The sequence below is a fragment of the Wolffia australiana genome, chromosome 11, assembly GCF_029677425.1.
Source record: "Wolffia australiana isolate 7733 chromosome 11, ASM2967742v1".
Taxonomy (NCBI): domain Eukaryota; kingdom Viridiplantae; phylum Streptophyta; class Magnoliopsida; order Alismatales; family Araceae; genus Wolffia; species Wolffia australiana.
The window spans coordinates 11,306,423-11,329,629 of record NC_135845.1 but is presented as its reverse complement, the minus strand read 5'-3'; the positions used below and the strand labels follow the sequence as shown (position 1 = coordinate 11,329,629).

Below are 23,207 nucleotides of genomic sequence, written 5' to 3'. Positions count from 1 at the left end.
TCGACATTGGTGCATGATGACCAGCCCACTTGAGGGATGGAATTATTTGCATGATGAGGTTGGATAGGGCCAGGGGGGGCCTAGCTCATGGTTGTCTTCAGTTGCTGGCTGTGGGGAAAGTAGGCTTGCACTTAGGAGACATAGAAAGGACAGGGCAAAAAAGCATGCCCAATGCTGCCAGAAAGGGGTAGGACAAGGTGCCCTAGGGGAAGACAGAAGATGAGAAGGGAAAGGCAATGGAGGGGGAAGAGGGAGGGCATAGGGAGAAAGAGTCTTTGAGCACAAGACACATGAAGCAGAAGGGAAAGAATGTAATGTGTGAGATCAATAGGGTAGGCGACTGGCAAGATGGCAGAGACCAACACACTGGGGGGATGCTGAAAGGAGGGTAAGAGTCTCACCAGATGATTTAAAGTGGTGGAAAAAGAAGCAAGATTCCTGATGGAGCAAGAGATTTAGAGGGGAGGAACCAACCCACTCATGAAGTGTATCTCTTATAATGTACGAGGGCTCCATCACAAGTGGTGAAATGGAAATAGGGGGAGATAACGAAGGGAATGGGGTGTCACGGTGGTCTGCCTTCAGGAGACCATGTTGGAGAAGTGTGAGACAAGGAACTCAAGGATAATGGACCAAGGATTCCTAGAGGGGTACCTGGTTGTGGATGCGGCAGGTTCAATCAGGTGGTTTGGTTGTGTCCTGGAACAAGGCTCTATTCTCCTAGGAAAGATTTTAGTCAGCCCACATATTTCAAGATGGTCATATATTAACTCAACAAGACAGGCTTCAAGGAGGAGCTAGGCAGATGATGGGCATCACATAGTGGACAGGGTTTGGCAACAACACGTCTGGCCCATAAAATTGGTGATCTATGAGCTCACCTCAAGGGAAAGAAGAAACACATCAGGGCATAACAGTAGGTGCCTTGACACCTTAGTCGGAATTGAGAACCTTGATGACCTAGAATGCCAGAATCATATCGGAAGAAGAGGAGAAAGAGTGGCATAGACTCTGGGTAGTAATAGCGGAGGAAGACAAGGTGTAGATAGATTGGAGACAACAGCTAAAGCAGTTGTGGGTGAAGGAGGTTGGTGCTAACACAAGGTTGTTCCATCACATGGCCAGTGGATGGACAATATTAAACTAGATATTGAGGATATAAACGGGGAATCAGGAGTTTGTGGGAGCTCTAGCTGTCCTTAGAGCGCTGGCCAAGCACGACAACACATTTTCATGGAAATAAATGGAGGTGGAATGGCGAGGGAGCAAGTCAGTTGATGTCAATGCAAGGACTGAATGGGAAAGTAGCCTCGTGGCCTGATGGGATTCAAGTATCCTTCTTTACTACATTATGGGAGATGGTCAAGGCAAAGGTTATGGTCATGATCAAGAAATTCAGCTAAGGGAACTACAAGACGGAGAAATTAACCATGTCAACCTGATTATAACATTAAAGTATCAAGGGGCCATCAACATGGAAGATTTTCAGTCGATCTCATCGTCTAACTCAATATATATCATCATAGTAAGGCTAATTGGCAAAGGAAGGTGATCGAGGAGCTTGTTGGGACCTTCCTATCTGCATTCATTCTAGGGAGACAACTGGCAAAGGGTGACGTGGTTTTCTCACATAATGGCTAACAGGTTAAGAAATTTTCCCACAGAATAGGTTGTGTGGATTAAGAGATGTATCACATTGCACTCCTCGGTATCAGTGACGGGTTGCCCCAAGGGAGGATGGATTAAACTACAATACGTGGACAAGCAGGGAATGCCCCCTTGCATCCTGTTTCGGACCCGAAGCTTCCCAGCAGTATCCCTCTACTATAATATGCTGAGAACACAAGTTCTTTTATGAAGGGATTAGTGGAGGCCAAGAAAATCTCCACCCTGCTCGACCTCTTCCCAGTCTGCTCAGGACTTAGTTTTCATTGTTTTCGTAGGCTTTAGGTACCATCAAATGAGGAGTCTCTATGCTCCACCTCCTTGGGGATGTCAATTGGAACATTACCCATCAGGTAGCTTGTCATGCCTTTAATGGGGGATTGCCTCATGGGCACAGATTGGCAGCTAGTCATAGAGAAGATGGAGCAGCGACTTGAGGGATACTAGGCCAGAGTGTTGTGGGGGGGGACGCGGGCTAGTGCCGTTACAGTCAGTGCTTTCAGCTCTCATCACTTTCTACATGCCCGTCTAAAAGCTACATGTTAGAGTTGGCAAGCGCCTGGAAGGTTTGATATGAAGATTTCAATGGAAAGGCCCTGCTTCAGAGGGGTGGGGGAGGGCCCTCATATCTTGGGAAGAGGTCTACAGACCAGTCAACCAGGGGGGCTATAGGTGCTGCGGCTGCACGACATGAACCTCGCCCTTTACCCAAATGGGCGGGTTGAGTCAAGGGACTGGAGGAGGATATGTCAAAGAAGGTATTGAAGGACAACTACAGTTTTATGGATGGACTGAGAGCGGTGCCCCAGTCGAAGCAGAGGGACATCTGCATTCTGGCAGGGCTTGAGGTAAGTATTTTCCGACGTCCACGATTTTTTTGCTGCCAAGCTGGGTGAACGATCCACTTTTAGCTATTGGCTAGATGACTGGTCGGCTAGGGTTCCCCTATGCGCCAAGTTCCCAGAGTTGTTCGCCCTTCTGCGGATGCCTAGGGCCATATTCACGAACTGTTGGGATGGCACGTGGAATCCATTGTTTGCCAGTAACTTGCCAGCACAAAGGCGGCAGATTTTCGAAGGATGCAAAGGGCGGTGGAATATATTGTTTGACAGTCACTACGACATTTGCGGCCTACGACTATGGTAGAAGAAGGGTGCATGTGGTCTGACACGCCATTCTCTGTCATGGGTGCATAAGCACAAATCAGACACAAATAATCAGAAGAGGAACCGTTGACCATTAACGCATGCCCAGTCAAATAGAAGCTAAAGAGTTCACTTAAGGTATGGCTTTTTGGGTGGCTGCTCTTTAGTAAATGATGGTGATATGGGCCTTTAGGACAAGATGGCTACTGGAAGTCCTGGCATAGTGTGCTGTGTGAACTAGGGTTGGTGAAGACTGCTCTCATCTCTGCTTCCAATGATGTTTACTGGGGCTCTGTGGGCCAGCCATCCAGTGATAGCTGTAGATGTGCCTCCTTTGAGGAGACCTTTCTGGGACTCTCTACAAGGACAAGGTACACAAGTGGCGGGAAGAACGGGGATGGTTGTTTGTTGTGCTCTGGGCAATATGGCTACACCCCAATGAGGTCATTTTCAAAGGACGAGACGCGGTATTGCTCTTCATAGTAGACAACGTGGAGAGTTGAATCTCTGTGTTGTTTAGAGGGAGATGAATGGCAGATGTGGGGACCCCTCTGGTCAAGGCTGTATTTAATCATATAGGGAGGATCACTGATAGGTTACCCGTGCCTCTCGAGGGCATTCTCGTCATAGTTTCCTTTGTGTTCCTTTAAATAGCGCAGCCCTCCTTCGGGGGAGGGCAGACTTGGATTTGGTTATTATGGTTTAGTGGCTTCTCTTCCCCTCTCGTCTCTCCTACGTCCATGCACCTTCTTCCTCCATGGTCCCCGTCCTCGCGATCGTCTCCTCCTCACCGCATCTCCAGGCGGCTCGTCCCCGGCCGATCCCTAACCTGTCTGCTCGGCCTTCCCCCTACCATTCCCGTTTCTCCTCTCTACCCCGGGAACTTCTGCCTCTTCTCGTCCTCTTCCCTCCTTCCGATACGAGCCTAGACTTAGGATCGTATCAATCACCAATCTTGGGTGCCTGTCCCCCCTTCTTTCAAAAGAAAAAAAAAAGTCTCCTTTGAGGTTGTCACTCAAATATATCTAAGGCTATGACCATATCACACAGGCTACATCTCAATGGAGGAAAAAAAGCGTTTGCCATCTACTTTGTACCGAATGAGTTCACCTAAAAGTTTGGATCTGTCACAAATCTTTTGCCACCTTGAGTCCAATCAGCTGCACCTGATTTTTCATGCCTCACAACTCAAGCCAGCCTTTTTGCCAGATTGACAAGTTTAACTGATTGTAGCAGCCTGAACTCGTGATCTTAATATTTGCTATCTTGACTCTTGAGGCTGCTACAGGCCATTTCATCCATTGTCCTCTTTCCTTGTAATGATTTAGCCCTCCTCAAAGGAGGACAGTGAAGAAATATTGTGTTTAACGTTATCTTGCAAGACGAAGTCCATCCCCAAAGAACTGCTGCCAATGTTCATCCCATCAGAACCCTTACCTTGGAGCTCCTTCTCTGCTAGCCTCTCTATCTCCCTCTTGGCGACATCCTTCCCACCAAAACCCCATGACATAATCATCTCAGATCTCTTCCAAGTGGTGCAACCTAAGGAGACTTTGGACACTCAAGCTTCACCAAAGTGAGCCAAGGCATTGGTGTGTCGGCAGAATCTCTGGCCAGTTGAACCTTGATCAAATTCAGTCTCAATTGATGGATCAAAAAGGAAATACAATAAACAATTTACAGAATAATTAAACTGATCTAAAGAAGATGATAGATCCATTCAATGGAGCTGTAGTTCAATTGGAGGAAAATAGGAAATAAGATAAGAGAGAGAACAACGGGAAGAGATTGGATCAATTATCCCTTTGGGCGCCTTAAGTATCTCAGCTGGCCCAGCCTTCAGCTGCCCTGCTGCTACCCACACTGACCCTTTTTGAAATTAAATTTGACTATCTTAAAACTCTCACCTAGCCTTTATAAAGCACATGAAAATGACTTAATGGTTCTCCTTATTCTCTTCTTCTGAGAAGTTCTATTGTTGAACTTAAAAAAATCTATTTTCCTTTTAAGCATCTGCCAGGCAAATGTCACGGACATCCAATGCCTTTTCCTGGACACTCGTGCTCTTTGTGCTAAAAGTTTTCCGTTTTTATTTTTGTATGAAATTTCCTTACGAATTGTTGTTGGGTATATGGGCTTGGCCCATGGGACCTTAGCCTCTCTCTCTTATTAGTTACTTACATTCTCGGTCAACCACTGATTCCTGGTGATCTTCCTGTTTCCTTTCATTTTTTTTATTTACTTATATTCCCAAACCCGATGTTTCAAAATATATATATACATGTATATATGTATATGTATAAATCCCAAACCCAGATTTTTGGCTTCATCAATTTATTAAAATTTTAGAGGTTAACTCTCTGCCACAAGAATCCTCTTTGAAATGTTTTCCATGTTGTTACATCTGTCCAGGTACTAAACAAAAACCCAATGTTGGAGAACTACCTGGTGCGTCTCTACTGTTTGTTACCCTCTCATCGAAGGACCCACAACGATCAATCATGTGCAAGGTCTGACTTTTCAAGTCATGCTATAATTTGTCCTTTTGAGTGTCCTTGACTCATCTGAATTATGAACTTAAAAATCCTTGCTTATATCATTTGGGCATATCACTGTTCTTGTTAGGATGCATCTAAACTTCATGCAAAATATGAAGCCATGATGTTAGAAGTTGCGGAGTCTTTGCATCTAGGAAGGAACATTTTTGTAGCGTTGCTTGCACTTCAATCTTGGACATCTTTTTTAAGTCGCTGGTTGAGGGAGGTCACAGTTGATACTATGTCAGCAAATGCAGAAGAAAGCTCAAAGTCAGCAGCCATAATTCTCAAGGTCATTTCTCAAGGCTCTGATATATTTTTCTTGGTTTAAGTTGACGAGCACTTTTCAAGTAAACCTTTGGTCAGAAGAGAACTTGTTCGTTTCATTTCATTAGAATTTTGACTCATTCAGAGAAGTTGCACGCGATGTAATTGTCTCAAATCCATTATTGCGAAAACATATATAGACATTTTTCAAAAAAATAAGCATATAGAGACAAAGGATAGATGAGTAAAGACAAAATATTGCCTGCTTGCGAGTAAAGTGGGGGATTTTTCTGTGGATACTGGTAATTTTATGTAGGTTTTAATGAGACTGTAATATCTTCCTTCTTGTCTGAACATCATCTAACTTTTGCTCATTTCTAGATCTTGTTGAGGACTGCTGAAGAATCTATTCCGCGTGTTGCAGAAAATGTGGCTTTGGCCATTGGCGCTCTCTGCGCTGTAAGTTAAAATGGTTCATATGAGATTTGACTTGCTATTGTAGATTCGGTCATTGGTTTCTGGGAAGCATGAAGTAACATTTTCTTCAAACTTTTATCTCACAATTAACTTTTGTTGAATGGGATTTTATTTATTTCATTCATTTTTGTGTAGTCCTTTTTTTGTTACTTCGGGTCGTTCATATATTCCCACTCCTTTCTTATTTCTGGATGTATTTTTATTTTATTTTTTTGCCCTTACTTTTAGGTTATTATATTAGCACTCTAACGTGATCAACATTTGAGATGGATCTTTGGAATGGACCCACATCTAATAGTCAGTTGGGGCTACTAAAAAGAACTTCTTAACATATGCAAATGAAAGATAGTTTATCAAATTAGGTGACCAGAGGAGGGTCAACGACATAAAAAGAAGTCTAATGACAAGAGGAAGAAGATGATTCTTCAGGAGAACAGAAGTAGAGTGACAAGAGTAAATTGTTTTTGGATTGATGACAAGATTGCCTTTTGTGCGAACTGAGCTTTCGAAGATATGCAAATGAAAGAAGTTTTATCAAATTAACTGCAGTTAGAGCTGCCAGAACCCAAAAATATTTTGACAGATTCGTTTGGAAGAGAAGGCTTCTGGTGGTTCAAGAGTATGGTGCAACACCAATTTTACCTTTTTCATGAACGTCGTAAGAAGGTTCAGGACCCTAATATTTCTATCGATTCTCACAAAAAGAGATAAGGAGAATCTTAGAAGATGGATAAGACATAGCTCTTCTAGAAGACAGATTTTTTTAGAGATTGAGACATCAATCCAAAAACAATCTAGGCATATTCATCTGGAAGAGGTTTCTTGTGGTTTTGAGAACATGATAGAGCTTACACCATTTTTCCTTAGTGACATGTGGAAAAGAGCTTCAGGACCCCTAATATCATTATGAATCCTAGCAAAATAAGTCAAGGGGAATCAATAGAAGATGGATAAGAACTTTAATTTTGGTGAGCAAAACAACTAGAGGAAACGGTCGTTGGCAAAGGTGTTCACCTCAACCCTTTGAAATGATGTATCCCAAGCCCATTTTCTGAGGCCCATTAGCAACTTGTGGCCCAAGAAGAAGATTCTTCTAGAAATGACAGTATCCTTTGACAGATTTTCTCTGGAAGAATTCACTGACAGATTCATATCTGACAGAATCCTCTGACAGATTCTTCTTCTGCAAGGATCTCTGCTCTAACTTGTCAGAGCTGCATATCTTCTGTTTTGTTCTATCAGGATCTTCTTGAACCATACAAATATCTCTCGTAGCCTATGTCTCTGATGCTAGAGAAAGTGAATCAGATGATGAAGTAGAGCAAGGTCAAGCCCCAAAAAAGACTGCCTCTAAGAGTACCGTTGAAGACTATGCTACTCTGAAGGAAGAATTTGAGAAGCTCAAGACCATGATAAGCTCAAGCTCAAGACCATCATATTTTATCTGACTGGATATTAGATAACGGTGCAACAGATCATATGACTTTCTATTGTTCTAAGTTTCATAGCGATACTTCGTATAAAAGAGACAGAAGGGTGTTCACGGCAGGGGGAGAAGTCCTTCCGGTGACAGGTATTGGGGATGTAAAAATAACAGGTCTTGGACTTATTAGACATGTTCTACATGTCCCTGGCCTCAAAGCTCAACTAATATCTCCACAGAGATTTGTCAAAGATTTGGATCTTATATTTTCTATAACACCGGACAATGAGTTTGTTTATGATGAGGCACAGAACTGGAGGACTTCACCTTTTAAAGTGAAGAATGGGCTCTTGTATGTTAGCAGTGAAGGTGGTGGAGAGGCTACATAGTGCTACACTACACAAGAGCTATAGGAGAGTGAACAAATGGAGCAGATCAGGTTGATGCATTGTCGTCTTGGGCATCCGTCATTTGAATTATTAAAATATATGTTTCCAGTGTTATTCAAAGAGTTGAATGTTGTTGATCTTTACTGCGATACATGTCAGTTTGCCAAGCATAAGCTTGCAGTGTTTAATGGGAATAGTAAACGAAGTGAAATACCATTTGCTCTTGTTCACTGTGATGTGTGGGGTCCATCATCTACTACAGCATTAACAGGTGCAAGATATTTTATTGTGTTTATTGATGATTGCACACGGCTAACCTGGGTGTATTTATTAAAATCCAAGTCAGATGTTGCTGCACTAATTCAAACATTCTGTCACATGGTGAAAAATCAGTTTGATATTGCCATTAAACGACTGCGTTCTGATAATGCAAGGGACTTCATTAATGAAACAATCTCTAAGTACTTCAAAGCACAAGGAGTAATTCATGAGTCTTCTTGTGTGCATACCCCACAACATGATGGAGTAGCTGAGAGGCGCATAGGTCATGTGACCACTACTGCTAGATCACTACTCATTCATAATGATGTGCCCAAGCAATTCTGGGGAGAAGCTGTTTTAAGAGCTGTACATATAATTAATCAATTGCCATCCAGGTCATTAGGCTATAAAAGCCCTGTGGAGGTAATGATGAAATTCTAAACCCACGCTTGGTGGAAGACAGATCTAAAACCCAGAATATTTGGGTGTGTAGCCTTCGTACATCTGCACAATCCAGAAGACAAGTTTAGTCCAAGATCAGCTAAGTGTGTTTCTTGGGTTACTCACTCACCCAAAAAGGGTACAAGTGATACCATCCTACAAAAAGGAAACTTTTGTGTCAGCAGATGTGACATTTCATGAGAATGAAAGCTATTTCAAGGCATCACAAGGGACTTCTACCGGTATATATCAGCAGGCACCTGGAGTCAATGACAGTGTAAGACAACCACTGAATGATACTGAAGCAGGAGAATCTGAATGATCAGTTGAGGAAAATCTGAATTCTCAGCATGAAATCTGGGAAGTACCTAAAATTGACGATCAGACATCTCAAGCTCTGCCAATTTCTCCCAACAGAGAGGAAGTTGTAAATGAAACTGACAATTCCATGGGCACAACAAATGAGATTGAGGGTGAGACATTAGTGGGAGAAGAAGATGAAAGTATTGGATGGCCTATTGCTCTGAGAAAAGGCCGGAGACAATGCACCCAAGAAGTGAGATATCCACTAGCCAATGTGGTTGGATTTTCTCAGCTTGGACATGATTATCAATCCTTTATGCAGCCATCAATTCAATCCCAATTCCTCAGACTTATCAGGATACAATTAAGGATATGAACTGGAAGAAAGCAATGGACACTGAAATGGAGGCATTAATTAAGAATAACGCATGGGAAATTTTGACACCGCCTGGCAAGTGTCCTGTAGGTTGCAGATGGGTGTTTACTGTAAAATATAATGCTGACGGGAGTTTGGAACAGTATAAAGCCCGGCTAGTAGCGAAAGGCTATACACAAGCTTATGGTATCGATTATAGAGAGACATTTTCTCTTGTTGCCAAGCTAAAACAGTATGAATCCTTCTATCACTAGCAGCGAATCTGGACTTGGCACTGTTACAGTATGACGTCAACATGCCTTCCTTCATGGTGACTTAAATGAGGAGATTTATATGGAGCTACCCCCCGGATACTATGAGTCTGAATCACGGAAGGTCTGTAAGTTAAAGAATACACTTAATGGTCGGAAGCAGTCCCCAAGAGCATGGTTTGGGAAGTTCTCATGTTGCATGAAATCCATGGGTTATGTGCAGAGTAATTGTGATCATACACTTTTTTTGAAGCTATCTCTGGTAAAGTTTCAATCTTATTAGTTTAGTAGATGATATTATCATTACAGGAGATGATTATCTTGAGAATCGATTGTTGTGTAACAAGTTAGCTGAAACATTTGAAATCAAGTGGCTTGGAAAACTAAGATATTTTCTGGGCATTGAAGTTGCTTATTCTTCCATGGGGATATTCATCTCTCAACATAAGTATATCCTGGATATTCTTCAAGAAACAGGAATGAGTGGATGCAAACTATCTTCTGTGCCTGTCGATCCTAATACAAAACTGGGTACTTGTGAAGAGGAAGTACAAGTGAATAAAGGACAATATCAGAGGTTGATTGGAAAACTAATCTATTTGAATCATACAAGACCAGATATAGCTTTTGCAGTAGGGTTGTTGAGCTGATTTATGGATAGTCCACCCCAGTCTCATTTACAGGCAGCATTCCGTGTATTAGCATATTTGAAAGGTCCAACAGGCCATGGAATTTTCTACAGCCAAAATGGGATTACCGATGTGGAGATGTATACTGATGCAGATTTTGGAGGTTTACAGATAGACAGACGGTCCACAACAGGATACTGTGCACTTCTGGGAGGAAATGTGGTTACTTGGAGGAGCAAGAAACAACCAGTAATTGCAATATCAAGTGCTGAAGCTGAATACTGAGCTCTAGTCAAAGGTATCAGTGAAACCCTATGGATACAAAATATTATTGCAGAGATTGGGATGGCACAGGACAAACCCACCATAGTCTACTGTGAAAGTAAAGCAGCAATCGACATTGCTCATAACCCAGTCCTACATGATAGAACAAAACATATTGAGCTGAACAAGCGCTGGATTAGAGAGAAGATAGACCAAGGGCATGTTTATATTCAATATGTAAAGTCAATTAACCAGACTGCAGATATACTTAGCAAGGGATTGGCCAGATCTATCTTTGACCGGTTGCTGAGCAAGCTGGGAGTTCGAAGCATCTACTCACCAGCTTGAGGGGGAGTGTTGGAAGCAACCATTGTTTTTAAGTTTTTGTCTTAGCTTCTTTTTTCTCTTTATGTTTTGGGCCCACTTATGTCGTAATGGGCCCTATAAGTTCTGGCCCACGTGTAACCCTATAAATGGGGGAAAACGTTATTGGTTAAGTTAAATTGTCTTTTTCTTGTTCTGCTAAACCCTAGCCACCACAGTCCATCAGCTGAAGGACAACAGAAATAAGTAAGGTAATATAGCAGGGAAACACCTCGATTGACGCAGCCACAGGAAGAGGAGTTGGTGAGGCCTTTAACAGAGTAGGTCCGCTGACCATCAAGGGTTGAACAGGGAAGGGGTCACAAGGCCAAATGTTTTTCCACTGTTCTTCCTTAACAAATCCTGGAGCCGATCAAGATGGAGGTAATGGCCCCTTGAGATGATCCTTGAGGGGTTCTGGTGAGGAAACTATTGAATGTAGAGAATCAGTTGTGCCTACTTGGTTCTACTTCAATAGTTTCAAGGGGCTGTAAGTGTGGGGGATTTTCAGCCTATTTTGTTGTCTAACTCTATTAATCTCATCACAGCGAAGGTTTTGGCTTACAAAGTAGGATAGGTTACCGGGAGTTTGTTGGACTCCAATCAGTAGTCATTCTTGGCTGACAGCTTGTGGATGGGCCGCTGTAGCAGTAGAGATCCTAGTGTGGAAAAGAAAGAAGACTGTAGGATTTATGTCGACTTTGCATATGCATAGACTCATTAAGGAGCCTTTCCAGAAAAATGGGTGGGGATGGATCACGTGATATATCATGTCTCACTCGTCGGTGTTGGTGAATGGGTGCCTAGAGGGTAGATGGATTTAGCTGAAAAGGGGGTCAGGCAGGGATGGCCACTAGCACCGTTTTTTTTTGTCTTTTCTCTGGACGCCCTTATTATAGGCATGACCCAGGCTTGTTCCCACAACTTGCTACACATTTTCCAAAACACTACTAAATATGCTGATAACACCACTCCTTTATTGAGGGAACAGTGGAGGAGGCCAAGACTTTTCCATATTATTGGACGTCTTTACTTACTGTTTGGGATTTCATATCAACTGAGCCAAATTAGTTTTCGTTTATTTTCGGTTATTAGTATAGGAGGAAGCCCTATGCTATAGAACTTTGGATATATTGTTTGGAACATTATTTTTTGAGGTGTCCTGCCATTGGGGGGGTCGTCTCAAGACCACAGACTGGCAGCCAGTCATTAAGGTGGACCGGAGGTTGAAGGGTTGGCAGGCAAAATTATTGTCAATGGGGGTCCGCATGGTGTTGTTGTATCAGGTGCTCTCAACACTTCCCTTTTTATACCTCTCAGTTGTGAACCCACCTATGGGTCAGCAAGCGTTTATAATGCTTGATAAAGAGATTTCTATGGGAAAGCTCAAAGTCGAAGGAAGGGAGGGGAATGGCTCCAGCATTCTGGGACATGGTATAGGGGTATTGAAGTTACAAGCCATGAAACTCACCCTGTTGGCCAAGGGGGTGGGCAGATTGATTGGAGTGAGTGAATATGGTTGCAAAGTTTCTGGAGGGAAATCAAAGATCGTGAATGGATTGGGAGAGCTCCACGGCTCTGGTCAGAGTGTTATTTGTGTTATGGCGGGGACAGAGGCAGGTTTTCCTGCATGTCTGAGTATTTTGTGGCTCCAAACTGGGGTACAGTTCCAAATTCTCCTATTGGCTGGCCAAGAATTGTAATTTGTGGAATTTGGTGCACAAGAGGTCGTCATTGGACTTTGCCACTGTTGACGACCATGGCAGGAGGTGTAAGCCCTAAAGAATGACAATTCAGGACAGGATCAGATGTGCTCTGATACCATGTTGAATCCAGGTTGAAGATAAACACAAGAGCTTCCCTAGGAAGGACGAGAGGTGATTAGGAAGGCGGAAATGCCTAATACCTAAACAAGGCATAGAGGGGTAAGAATGGAAATAAAAAAGATAACAGAGAGGTAGCTATTTATGTCAAATAACGCAGTTGATTCCTGAAAATTATTGTGTAAAGGTAGACATAGGCATCCATTTTTTAATAGAAGCATGATATGTTCCCTTAAAATGGTCTTACCATATGTTTGAACTCTTGAAAGAGTTCTGAACTATATTTTCTCAGGTATTAAAACCAACAAGCTTCTTTAAGTCCTTAGAAACTTTAAAAGAACCCCATTATAATACCTGGGCTTTTTTCTGTTTATGTATATTCTGTTCTCAGTGAGAATGATTTTTATTTGTGTTTGTCTCTTAGGTTTTGCCACCATCAGGCTTCATGGTTCTATCAAAGGCATCCAACTTTTTGTTGAAGTGGTTGTTTCAGAATGAGCATGAACACCGGCAATGGTCTGCTGCATTATCTTTGGGCCTGGTATCAACTTCCCTACATGTAACAGACAACTCTAGAAAGGTGGAGATTGTTACTGCACTCCTCAAGGTTAGTGAGCATCCAGTAATTGTAACATTGCATAAAAAAAAATTGTCTACCAACATCTATGGCTTGAAGATGCATATTCTTATCTTTTTAATATCTTAAGCAGACCCTGATATGGATGAGGCTCAATCCGTTGGGTCTTATGTAAAATCTTAAATGTTATAGATAATAAAGAGATGAATCCATTCAGAGGGGGAGAGAGAGAGAGAGAGAGAGGGAGAGAGGAGAGGTCAATCTTGCCTGCAATACATAAGATGTCAATCTGAGACTTGGATCACATGGAGAGAGAGGGCTGAATATACCATAAGGAGAACAAAATCAAAACGGCTCATTTTGACTAATATTTAAAAGTGATTGATACGGTCCGTGATGTGGCCTTACATCTTGGGAAGGGGGCTTGACAAGAAGTAAGGATGTTCCTGGGTTGTGGAATAGAATGGTAATGATCCCGGGAGAGGTCGGACAGAAGATGAAGGAATCAACCGGGAACGAGCGGCCTGAAGATGCGGTGAGGTAGTCGTGATCACAACGGATGGGGATCGCAGAGAGAAAGGGGACTTGGACATTGAGAGAGGAGACCAAACTTCATTATCCTTGGTTGCCTTGATAAAGGGAGGGTAGCCTTATTTAAAGAAAATATGTAAGTGTTAAATGACTAAAATCCCCTTGTGGGATAGGATGAGGATTGTATCAGAATTATAGACAAGTGTGTAGTGGACGGGTTTCAGTCACAGGCCAAAATGAGATACAACAGCTAGTGTAATGGTTCTATTAGCCTCAAATTATGTGCAACAAGTGAGAAACACATACTACATTATAACGCTCTTAGAATGGATTGGACGCTTCAATCACTTTCAGAATTATTTCTCCACCTGACATGGAAATATAGTGAGATCCAGAAGGTAAGTAAAAAATTTATTACCTTAAATGGGAATGCCTACTGGTTTCATAACTGGGAACCCTGGGTAAACACATTCAGATCAAGTCATGTGCACATCCCCCCTTACTAGAACCTATTTCATAAGCAAGGAAACCTTTAAAAAGTTGAAATGATGGAAACATGCTTCAGAATAATACATGATAGGAATAAATGTATTCTTGCACGTGTTACGATCCCAATCGGAGACCGTAACTTCCAATGTAATTCGTCCAAATTTGCAATGCAATTGATAACTCAAGATTGATGTCCAAATGAGAGTAGAGAAGGTGAGGGAAATTCCGGGGGGTAAGAGAAGACGGGAATGGTAAGGGAAGAGAATAGAAGGATCGCCGAGAGGGAGAGCGTCCACGAGCAGGCTGGTGACGCCCACCTAAGAGTACGAGGAGATGTTACGGGGAGGTAGTGTTCGCCCAACCAATATCCGTCTGTCATCCGGTATCGGACAACCGATATCCGATATCTGGGAAAAAATGGGACGGTGCCGGATATCGGATATCGGACGATATCCGTCTCTGAGAGGTAGACGGATATCGGACGATATCCGTCTCTGAGAGGTAGACGGATATCGGTACCGGATATCGTAGGTAGAGGGACGCGGCGGATACTGGATATCAGTTTTCGATATCCGGATATCGGAACTGGTATCGACAATAAAAAATCCGAAGTTCATATCAAGTTGTGACTTGCGTTTACTAGCATCTATTGATTTTAATCTATTCTCAAACTCAGTTAATATATAGAGTGCAAAATTTTAATTTTCTTCCATATGGGATGACAGGATTCGAAGTGTAATGTAAACTCAGAATCCCGTTATCCCACATGGAAGAAATTAGAAATCTTTCTTTGTATATATTAAATGAGTATATCTTAAATTGTAAAATAGTATTTTTATCTATATTCGCCTTATTTAATGGCCTCATATTTATTTATTATTTAACATATTAACACATCGTCCAGTAAATAGCGATAAAAAGTTCTATTTTCTTCCATATGGGATAAAAGGATTCGGAGTTCAACTCCAAACCCGAATCCTGTTATCCCATATGGAAGTAATTTAAAATATTTGGATGTATATAATAAACGAGTTAAGCAATTAGAAACCTCACTTATTACTCTCTTGCCCTCATCAATCGCTGAACTTAGATTGATTAATAATATTCTTAACTTTCCTTTCGATGTGGATATCGAAAACCGATATCCACACCCGATATCCGATGTCATCATCCTCCCCCCTGAGACGGATATCGATATCGGATATCGGAATGAACGGATACCGGAAAATTGCCTTTCCGGTATCCGATACAGCATCCGTCCCAATACCGTCATCTGGTACCGGTATCGGGACGGGCGAACAATATGGGGAGGAATAGGGCAAGAGAGAAGTGGAGAAGCTAGGAGGAGAGAAGGGAGAGAGAGAGCTCACAATTGGTTCTTCCTGCTTCTGCTCTCAAAAGTGGAGCCTTAAATGGGATCGGCCATGGGTTGGGCCAACGTTACCGGGCTGGGCCAGTGTCGTGCCTTCCTCCGAACATAAACGCGGGTGTGGATCATATCAGCACGCCATTGAATGTCTCATGCAACCTCATCTTGTCTGAAATGGTTACACATTAAACTTAGCTTGAAATAGAGAAATTTTTGGTCTCTCATATCACCATTAAGTGTATTTTCTTCTGGAAGCCACATTATTCTCTTCTAAAATTGACAATGAAAAAGTAGGTTTCTTCCAATGAAAAGGGTATCTGACTGCTTTGTTGTTTTCTCTTGCCTCCAGGTTGTCCATACGAGCAGAAGTTATCTTGTTAAAGGAGCATGCGGCACTGGACTGGGTTTGACTTGTCAGACACTGAGCCAAGTCCGCAGTGAGTCAGAAGGAATAAAAAATGAAAAATTGGTTGGACAAATCCTCCGTTCGCTATCTTCAATAATAACTCAAATGTACCCTTCTTTGTCTGATTCAATGATGTCCTTATGTGCAAACTTAACACCGGATAATGGAGAGGAACGAGAAGAAGCCCCAAGCAACCTACTTACTCATGATTACGATGAAACAGATGACTTTTGGTGCCCCACAGGACTTGTGTTAGGTTTGGGCAATGTAGCTTCAGCCTTATATACCATAGGTGATTACGATACCATCAAAATAATAAAGAATATTCTTCTCTCGTGGATGCCATTAGAGGATAAAGTGCCCAGAACCCAATTACCCATAGGTTCTTGTATTGTGCTTCCTACTGTTGTTAACTTCTGTGAAAGAGCTGAGATGAGTGATACAGACCTTTCTGGTCTTATTCAGAACTATACTGCCTTGATTTCAAGACTCGCAGCTACAAAGGATTTGGGGGCAGCACACCAAAATCTGTTAATGGCATCTTCAATTGGGGCTGGATCCCTCCTATCTTGCATCCTGAATGAAGGGCTCCAATCTCTTGACTTTGATGATATAAGATGTCTATCGGAAAACCTAAGAAGTCTGTATACTCATCCGTACCCGGCCATAGTCCAGCTTGGAGGAATGCTTGGAGTGATCAATGCTTTTGGTGGGGGGGCTGCAAATATGTCTGAAACTTATGCCCGGCCTTTTTCTGGAGCTGGTGCCATGTCAAAGGTTGGGTTAGTTTATTGTTTTATTTTATTTCTTCTCTGGAGATTCTGTCTAAATTAGGGAAAAAAACATCTGATTGCTTCAACAGGATCCTCGATGCATAAGAGGGCCCATACTTGGTAATCCCTTTCTTGAGCCTTTGTATACGTCACTGGTGCAAGAAATCTTTGTAATAGCAAAAGAATCCACCGATAAGCAAATACGTGGAAGTGCGGCATGGAGTATGTCGTTTCTTAGGCAATGGTGGTGGTCTCATTCTCAAAATGTTCAAGTATCGAGAAGCATTTCAGAGGATACTTTAACTTGGGGTCTCTGCTCTTGGTTAAAGAACACAGAGGTTTGTTCGCACATCAACATTTGTAGACTTGTACTTGTTTCTATATTCCTAGTATCTTATGAGTGTCCTTCCTCTTTCATCTGTAAAATAATTGAATGGGCTTGTGGTTTCTATATTCCTACTATCTAATCAGTATCAATTATATACTGGAGTTGCCTCTTAATGAGAGAGAGAAATAGAACCATGAGCAGGGTTTTGATCAGTCTAACCCATTTTGCATTCACTTATCAACCTTTGCAGTTATCTTTCATCCAAAAAATCAATCTTTGCTGTTGTACACGTAATATACATTTAAATATATTATGTATTTGTGATATATAATCAGTGCTCTTCATCTTTCCTCTGTAACATAGTGGCATGGGCATGTGGTTTTAATTATTTGCAGAAGTTTCCCCTTCTTGAGAAGAAAAGAAATCATTGAAAAAATACCTATAAATTAATCACTCAGGCACAGTCTGCATCAGAGTACTGAGGAGTCAGATCAGTAGATAAAAGGTGCTGCTTTCCCAGTCTCGAACGGAATCAACTTCAAAAAAAAAGTCTTTAAGGTATCCATAGCTTCCCAATTAGGCTCAAGATTATGGACTCTGTTAACTTTTGAGTGTGCTCGGACTGGAGCTTGGAGAGAAGTAAGGATGGCAGGGGATATCCCCTTCCGCTTAAATAGGTAGATTGGTGATTAAAGATTTGCATAAAACAGCCCACTAGAAAACTAATTTGGCATTCTCTGCCTGTCATCAAACAGGCTCCTATGTTGTTAATTATTATTCTCAGCAACTCTGATTGTTTTTAATTTTTTTTCACCCAGGCAAACAATGTTCCTGATGCAATAGCTGTTGCTAGTGTCTTCCGGTGCCTCTCGCAGGCACCCAGGTTGCCCAGTTCATCTGATTGGGTGGCCATCATTAAATTTTTCATGAGATATGGGGCTCAACCATCTACAATTTTACTTCCCAACTCACTAAGGGAAGAATGCTTGAACCTCTCATTAGTCCACGCAAGCTCTGACAATTCCATCCTCATGTTTCTTGATGAGCTTTCTCTCTTGTCCCGCTTTGGTACGCTTGAACTGAATCTTCAGTGCTTGCTTCTATCCCGGCTTTCACGCTTTATGGAGCTCTTCTCTGCATCCAGGCTAGAAAAATTTCATGGAGATTTGGTTGGGTTCTTCAGTTCATCTGTGTATATGCTTTACAGCCCTGAAGAGAGATCCATCTTGCGGATATCGTTCTGGAAAGGTCTTCATCAGTGTATGATCGATGCTTCAGACAAGGCAACCACTGTAGTAAAAGTAGAGAGATGTATGGAACTGCTATTCAGATTGCTGCCTCTTCCTCTCTCTAAATATGATGCAGGCAAGCGCGTACATTCCCAAGAGTCAATAGAGGCTGTTGATTGCTTGGCTGTGGCCCCTCATGACTGGCTGAGAAATCTGCTGCAGGTAAAAAATATTTTCAAGCTGCAAAAAAACTTAATTTCATTTTCTCTTTCCCCGTCAAAACCCTAAAAAAAGGGTACTTAAGATAATCTTTCTTGCGTGCAAAGGTTCCCAAGGTCAGTTTACTTGGTGAGGAGAGCCCCTCTGAAGATGAAACGGTTAAGAAGGTGATAATTATGGCTCGGCTTGTTCAGCGGGTTCTCATCCCCGTATCTGAGCTTGGACATCTGAAAACTCTGACATTGAACTCTAAAACAGAAGGTGAGTCTCAATGTTGGATCCTCTTTCTCATGCATTGTTATCGATGTTAGAAGTAGGGGTATTTTCGTCCTTCTACCTTTAGGGTACCTTTCTCTGTGTAAAGGGTAAGGAACCCTTTTTCCTTATTTCATATTTTTCTATTTTTGTATTTTGATCAACTGCCTGCTCTCTTTTCTCCTTATCTCTCTTCCCTCTTATTTCTCTGCCATCTCCGCCCACTCCCTTCCCCTATGAAGTTCTATAATTTATGTTCCTGAAGAGGAGTTGCAGTTTCCAAAAAGTTATCCTGATACGGAGATAGATACGATTACTGATTCATTGTTATCCATATTCTTGAAGAGATGTTGCGTCTTCCAAAAAAATTAAATCTGCATTGAATGGATCCGATTTCTGATGATTTGTTACTCATGGCCTTGAAGAGATGTCTCATTTTTCTAAAATAATCTCATAAATGAAATTGATTTTTTTGGTCGGAGTGGCAGCTACTTGGGAAATAATATTGGAAATTGTTTCGGCTTTGTATGGCGCCGATATCTCTGTGAAAAGGCAATGGATGATGGATGCTGTTGAGATCAGTTGCATTTCACCGCACCCAACCACGGTCAGTACTCTTTATCGACAGAATAAATTTCTTAATTAACCAAATATTTTGCTCCAGAATACGTATTCATTGAAATTAAATATTTGATGATCCATAATCACTAACTACACATTGGTCTCGATTGAATTCAAATTCATCAAAAATCTTATTTTTTCTTTCGAAAGAAAAAACTAAAATCTTATTTAATTACGGGAATATCACCGTTGGGTCTAGAATATCATCACGGCGGTCATTCCTTATCAAATTGTATTTAATTTTTCACTCTCTGTTCTACAATTGCAACGAGATTACTGATCAGGCTATTGTCGTAATCCATTCATCAAACATTCGATGATCAATTTTATAGTCAACGACTTTGATAATGTGCAGAATATGTTTCTCTCTTTCTTCATTTGAAGTTTCATGTCATGTTATGAAACGATGATAGAGATCTGTTGCCTTGAACTAGGCATATGGGCAGTTCAGTTGTGCTCGTGACCCACTTCTATCCGTCGGATCTCACCTTAACCTCTTGAGAGAAATTTTAATACACCAATTGCAATAAATTACCATTTCCATGCATTTTCATGATCTCAAGTTCCTCAAATATCATCAAACTCTGGATTTTCTTGAATCATTCACTAAAGCCATACTCTCATTTCTGCCAGAAATTCAATCCACCAGAGCCGAACAGACTGGCTTCTTTTATTTAGACAGTTGGGGATATTTTTCAAGTAAAATTATTTAAACATGCTCTTTATTTTCATCCGCTGTTAATGTGACAGGCTTTGCAGTTCATGGGGGTCTTATCAGGCCGATGCTGCGATTATATGCCGCTTCTTATTCTGAGCCCGGAGTCCGTGCTGACCGACTTACCGTTGACTCTTCCTTCTCTTCTCGTGCGCAACGAATGGAGCTCAATTGCCGAGAAAATGGCAGTCATGCTGTGGGAGTCGACGAAGAGAATTTGTTATTGGGCCTCCCCGTTATGCGTCGGAAGTGGGCTTAATGGGCCGGCCCAGATCGACCCGAGTCAAAGTTCTTGGTCACAGCTTCTCGTGCACGCCACGTCAACAACCTGCCTCTCTCTCAAGCACCACTTGCCACTTGATAAGAAGTTAGCCCTTGCCTCTCTCCCTCTTCCCTGACCTACTTTTTTATATAATTTTATTTCTTTTCACTTTTTATTTTGTTTCCCTTCTCCCTACTGGTGAAAAACTGGCAAGTTTTCTGTATCTTTATTCATTAAGGGGCAGGTTCATGATAGCTTTTAATTGTTTAACGCTTTTTAAATATATATATTTTTTCCTCGGTCCACGTTTGGAATATAGTTTTTGGGGGTCCATTTCAGTGATCTCTTCGTGAATTTTATTTTATTCTCTCACATTAAAATGTGAACCATAAAGTCTGCTTGATCGTACTTGAAGTACTAGCTTTCTTTCTCCCTCGCTTAACAAAAGTAAATGTTTAGTTTTTATTTTCCTTTGTGTTGTACTCTTACCTTGAAATAATCCCCAACACCATATTTTCAAAATAGTTTTTCCTCAACCTTTTCCATTAAAGAGAATTGTCGCTTTTGAATTTATATGGGTAGAGAGAAAAATAAGATAAAAGATAATGAATGAGAAAATAATATTAGGGAGAGAATTGAAGGAAAATGAGAGAAGAATTGTGGAAAAAGAGAGAACAATAAGATTAGAGGAGAGTTATGAGAAAAGCGAGTACAATTAAATAACCATGAAAAAAATTATTAGGGACAGAGATAGAGCGGGACTTTGGTTTGGGGTATGCCAAATCAACTAAACTGAAACTTAAAAGTTATTTCGTATTCGTGGCATTTGAATTTTGACCAATCAAATAATTCATAATTTAATTCAAGTTCAAGAGGATATTATAGGTTTCTTGTAATTTATTTTGAGCATCCCGGTTACCTTCAAGATATCAATCTGCTGTAATTTATCCAAATTATCAATGCAACACTGAACACAATTTATACAATGCGGGAAATGGAGTTATAATTGAAAGAAAGTGAAAGAGAGAGAGAGAGAGAGAGACAGAATGATAGCAAGGGAGGATCATGGTCTAGTCTCAGTCTGGTTTCAGCAAAGACCTGAACTTAAAACAAATACTTGGTCCCATTAAGGGCCAGTCTAGTGTCTGGTCTCGGTTTCAAACAAGTCAAAGTTAAGAAGTTTATGTCGTGGTCTCAAACAAAAATTAAGAGCTCAAAGCTATTACAAAAAGATAATGTTCAATTTTGTTTATGGAACTAATACAATAAAATCAAACAAATTCTTTGTATGAATTCCTTCAGGATAAATAATATATATATAAATATAAGTTTAATATTCACCTTTCAATCGTTTCCACTAAACTTGGTTTCCCTTTCTAATTAATTACATTTCTCAAGTTGGATGTAAAATAATATTTAATTATGGACTGTCAGGGCCTCATAATCAGAGAGGGAGAGGGCGAAGAGAAGGGAAATATATGGATGTAGATAGAGGGATAGTGTGATAGGTAAAGATATAGAGCTAGAGAGGAAGAGAGAGTGATGGGAAATGAGAATGAGAGAGAGTGAAAGGAAAGAGAAAGAGTTAGAAAGGGAGATAGAAAGAGGGAAAGAGAGAGTTAAAGTTGGGGGGAGAGTAACAGGGAAAGAGATATATTCAAACATGGGAGAGTTTAAGTTGGGGAGAGAGTAACAGGGAAAGAGATATATTCAAAGATGGGAGAGTTTAAGTTGGGGAGAGAGTGACAGGGAAAGAGATATACTCAAATAGGGGAGAGTTTAGGTTGGGGAGAGAGCAACAGGGAAAGAGATATATTCAAAGAGGGGAGAGCATCACAGGGACAGTGGGAGTTTGAGATTGGGTGAGAGATGTGAGGGAGAGAGTGAAGAGAGGGGAAGAGAGTAGAGGGAAAGAGACTAAGTTAGGGAGGGGAAAGAGTGAGATGGAGAGAGAGAGAGTGGGAAAGAGAGACTGAGTGGAGAGTGAAGGAGAAAAGTGGATAGAGGGGAGAGTGAGAGAGAGAGAGAGAGAGACAGGGGGAAAGAGAGATTCAGAGAAGGATAGTGAAAGATGTGAAATCAGACCAAGCTCATGAGCTTATTATCCTAGGTCGGAACAAGTTGATAGGAGAGGGAGAGAGAGGTGCGGGTAGAGAGAGAAAGTGAGAGAGAAAGAGAGTTTTAGGATAGAGAGCAAGAGGGAGAGGGAGAGAGATAGAGATTGAGGGCAGTAGAGAGACAAACACAGAGAGAGATAGAGAGCAAGTGAGAGAAAGAGGGAGATAGTGAGAGAGGGAGGGAGAGAGATCAAGAGAGGGAGGGAGGGAGAGCGAGTGAGAGAAGAGGTAGAGCAAGGCAGAGGAGCGAGACAGAAAGATCCAGGGAGGGAAGAGAGCTAGAGCGAGAGCACAATAGAGTGAGAGTCAACAGAAAGAGAAAGAGACTGCATTACAGATAGAGGAAGAAAAGAGAGAGAGCAGTAGATATTGAAAGAGAGAGAGAGAGAGAGAGAGAGAGGTAGTGCATGTAATGTAACTTAAGCATTTATAATTCCGATCTTCAGTCTGGTCTGAAAAACTAACCAAAACTGGACAAGAAGTTTGATCTGCCCTACAAAGGTGGATCCACAGTCTCCATTCGGGCCGTAATGTTTCCTAATTACGGCAGTTTAGTGAGAAAAAGTCTGTGAGTGTTTATCATGGGAGGGAAGTTTTTAAAAAGGGTGAGGGAAAGAAGAGAAAGAGAGGGCATATTTGTGAGAGTAGTAAGAAAAATAAAAGGGTAGTCATCTGAAAACTGTCTTTTTCTGAAACGAAACG

The 23,207-nt window shown here is 41.4% G+C and overlaps 1 protein-coding gene across 1 annotated transcript in view; it reads left to right on the top strand.

Moving 5' to 3' along the window:
• The window catches only part of RST1 (ARM repeat superfamily protein), a 75,347-nt gene extending 54,705 nt beyond the window's left edge, over positions 1–20,642 (top strand). Inside the window, exons 16-25 of the mRNA XM_078583605.1 lie at positions 5,223–5,320; positions 5,436–5,639; positions 5,996–6,073; positions 13,039–13,221; positions 15,930–16,763; positions 16,849–17,097; positions 17,906–18,538; positions 18,643–18,796; positions 19,279–19,397; positions 20,162–20,642. Coding sequence (XP_078439731.1) covers positions 5,223–5,320; positions 5,436–5,639; positions 5,996–6,073; positions 13,039–13,221; positions 15,930–16,763; positions 16,849–17,097; positions 17,906–18,538; positions 18,643–18,796; positions 19,279–19,397; positions 20,162–20,524 — 2,915 coding nt within the window. The 3' untranslated portion in view covers positions 20,525–20,642. The remainder of the gene's footprint in view (positions 1–5,222; positions 5,321–5,435; positions 5,640–5,995; positions 6,074–13,038; positions 13,222–15,929; positions 16,764–16,848; positions 17,098–17,905; positions 18,539–18,642; positions 18,797–19,278; positions 19,398–20,161) is intronic.
• Positions 20,643–23,207: the final 2,565 nt, after the last annotated feature.